At 34.6% G+C, this 3608-nt stretch overlaps 1 protein-coding gene across 1 annotated transcript; it reads right to left on the bottom strand.

The window, feature by feature from the left end:
* On the bottom strand, positions 1-3360 carry LOC106778974 (receptor-like protein 12). Its single transcript, XM_022776379.1, has one exon. It carries the CDS (start codon positions 3358-3360, stop codon positions 1-3), a length of 3360 nt encoding a protein of 1119 aa, XP_022632100.1.
* Positions 3361-3608: the final 248 nt, after the last annotated feature.

Here is a 3608-nt window from a genome sequence, read left to right as displayed (position 1 = left end):
TTATGTTGTGTAGAATCTCTTCAAAACTTTCAATACTGTCATGACATAGAAGCTGTCTGAGAAATTAATTAAGAATTCGAAATATGCATGACGCCAAGAACGTATTATTAAGATTGAACCAAACACTCCCCAAAAGCTTATGACAAATCCAATTGTCATACTTATATAATATTCACGATTGAAAATCAAATTGTCATCCTCTTGAAATTTAATAATTGGTCCTTGTCTTGCCACTCCATCAATGCACAATTTCTTTAATGGTGGTCCACAGAGATCAACATTATCTTCATATTTGGAAGCATCGAAACTCTGTAATTGTGTGCCAGTTGGAATTTTTCCAGATAAATAATTATGTGACAAATCTAACATAGTGAGTCTATCAATTTGAGCAAGACTTGAAGGAATAGAACCAACAAGTTGGTTTTGTGACAAATCAAGAAATTCAAGTGATGTTAACTCTCCAACATTTGAAGGGATTTTCCCTTTTAATTGGTTTCTTGATAAATTCAATGACACCAATCCAAATAAACCCTCTATTTCTTTTGGAATTTCTCCTGATAATTGATTGTTTGAGAGATCAATGCTTTTTAAAAGTGATAATCCCTTGTCTGTGAACATTTGTTCTGAACCTTTCCACATCAAGATTGCATTCAAATCATACGAATAGTAACCTCCGGTATAAGTAGTGTTGACCAAATATTCATGACCTCTATAATCTCTCAAAGAAGTGGTTTGAGCCATTGAGGAAAAGTTTTTTATGCATTTAGGAATTTCTCCGGATAGGTTGTTTTGAGAGAGATCTAAGAGTTGAATGCTTTTTAGATAACAAATTTGTAACGGTAAACTTCCATGGAAATAGTTGCTTCTTAAGCTTAAAAATTGCAACTCTGATAATTCGTTCCCGATCCAATTTGGGATAGATCCTGATAATCTATTTTCTGTTATGTCTATCATCACCAATTGTGTGCAATTCTTCAAGATGGAAGGGATTTTACCTGTTAAGTTATTGTTTCTCAATAACAAAACTTGAAGTTCAAGGAGTGATCCCATTGAAGAGGGAATCTCTCCTACAAATTTGTTCTGACTCATATTTAAGTAAGTCAATGATTTGTAATGGGTCCAACAGTCTGGAATTTGTCCAGAAAACATATTATTTGAAAGGTCTAATCGGTATAAAGTTTCAACTACACCACTGGAGCATAAAAGCCAAGAAGAATTTGAGAATTTATTGTTTGATAGATCAAGAAATATTGAGNCTCGTAAAAATGGTGGAACATAACCTTCAAATTGATTTGATGCCAGACTAAGAGAATAATATTGATTCTCTAATTGTAAATTTGGAATCGTACCTTGTAAATTATTACATGAAATATTAATACTCATCCAACTTGACAATCCAAATTTGGTCCAAAACCATTTTGGAACGGTACCTGATATTCCACTATTTGAAATGTCAAGGTATTGAAATTTGTTTTGTTTCTCTAGCCATTTGGGAAACAATGGACCAAGCTTGCAAGACCTCAATTCAATAGTATCCAATTGAAAATTTGAAGTCCAATTTTGACTAACTTCTAACATCAATGAGTTATCTGACAATATCAAGCTCTTTAACTTTGTCATACTATAAAAATGAGAATCAGTTAACACACCTTTCAAAGAGTTTGAGATCAAGTTTAATCCCTCAAGTTCTGGTGGAAATCGAAGATCTTTAGAAATTGTCCCATTTAGCTTGTTACTATCAAGGTACAATCCTTTTAATGATGGGAACATTGTTGCGAGGTTGCTAGGCAAAGTACCACTAATTTGATTGATACTGAGATGCAAAATTTCTAACTTTGCAAATATTGAGAAATCAGGTAATGTGCCATTGACTTTATTTTGACCAAGATATATTTCTCGTAATGAGTATCTAGAACATCTATACAAATGATTAAATATTACCGTAAGATCTTCACTCAACTTATTATCAGAGAAATCCAATAACTCCAAAGTACATGTGTTCCCAAATGATTTTGGAACACCACCTTCTAAAGAGTTATACTTAATTAACAACTGCTCCAAATGAGATGGCAATCTAGTGCCTTCAGGTATCTTCCCACTCAATTGATTGTCAGAAAGATCCAACATTTTTAAATTTGAAAATGTTGGAATGTCAGGTATGGAGCCTCTGATTTGATTGGATGCCAAACTCAATTGTTGTAATGAGTATCTAACACAACCACTAGACAAATTATGAAGAATTGACGAAAGGTCTTCGGTCATATTGTTTTCATACATGTATAATGAACGTAGGGTGCATATATTCATGAATGATTTCAAATCTTCACCCTTGAACACATTTCCAGACAGGTAAAGGTGCTCAAGCGAATTCATAAACAAGCCAAAATGATTTGATGTCAAACCCTTCAAGAGGTTCCAACGAAGGTCAAGCTCAACAAGGTTGGAAGTGGTGTTTGACACCCACTGGAATATCATCGGTTTCATGAAGAAGTTTAAGGAAAGTCTAAGGACAGAAAGGGAAGTAGAAAAATTGAAGTTAGAAGGGTTAAATGAAAGGAGGAAATGATCGGAAAGGCCACATTCAATTAAGCTGAGTTCTCTTAGTTTTGGTAGCTTGGCAATGGTTCGAAGGCAGCTAGGAGAACTGTTAAAATTAGATATGAAATTGAAGGAAAGATGGGTTAAAGAATTAACATTTGATAACCATTGATCACTAGTGACAATTTTGAGAGCACTATAATATCCTCCAAGATAGAGTTTATGCAAATTTGAAAGGTTTCCTAGTTGGGAAGGAATGTATCCTCCAAAAGAATTGTACCTGAGATCAAGATACTCCAATCGAGAGAGATTTCCAAGTTGAAGAGGAATTGGACCCTCCAAATAATTATCAGCAAGATTCAAATATTTCAAATGAGAAAGAAAACTTATCTGAGTTGGAATTTGTCCGCTAAAACCACATGAAGAGAGATCAAGATATCTCACGTTGGTAAGAGAGCCAAGAAACTCTGGAATATTACTGTCTGAAAAATCATTGAAACTGAGGTTCAAATACTGTAAGTGTGGCAACTCCATTAACGACTTGTGGATCTCTCCGCTGATGTAACGCCAAGAGACTTCATAATAACCCCCAAGAGAAAGAGATTCACTATGCTGTCCAGGAAGGTGGAGGCTTATAATATGAGCGGTGAGGTTGGTGCAGCGAATACCCTCCCATTGGCAACAGTCGGGAGTGGTCCAAGATGAAAGCATGCCGTAGGGATCAACAATTGCAGCCTTGAATTGAAGGAGTGCTTCTCTCTCTTTTGGAAGGCATCTGATATGGTGTTGTCCATAAGCAACACTCAGCACAAACATAAACATAATGACTTTGAGAATATTCATGATGATGAAATAGAGAGAGTGAATACTATAGAATTAGATTCATATGTGTTCAGAATTTATCACTCCCAATACCTACATTTATACTCACACCAACTCCTTCATTACCTATTCTTCTCACTCTTCTGCATTTCAATAATATCAATTGACTTCAAAGACTTGTGTATTTTCATTTTAAACGACAATATTATATGAAAAAAAAATTAACATCAAACTCGTCCTTACAAATA

Source organism: Vigna radiata, unplaced genomic scaffold, assembly GCF_000741045.1.
Source record: "Vigna radiata var. radiata cultivar VC1973A unplaced genomic scaffold, Vradiata_ver6 scaffold_299, whole genome shotgun sequence".
In the NCBI taxonomy this organism is placed as follows: Eukaryota; Viridiplantae; Streptophyta; class Magnoliopsida; order Fabales; family Fabaceae; genus Vigna; species Vigna radiata.
The sequence above is the reverse complement of the archived record's forward strand: the minus strand, read 5'-3'. Positions and strand labels throughout refer to the sequence as shown.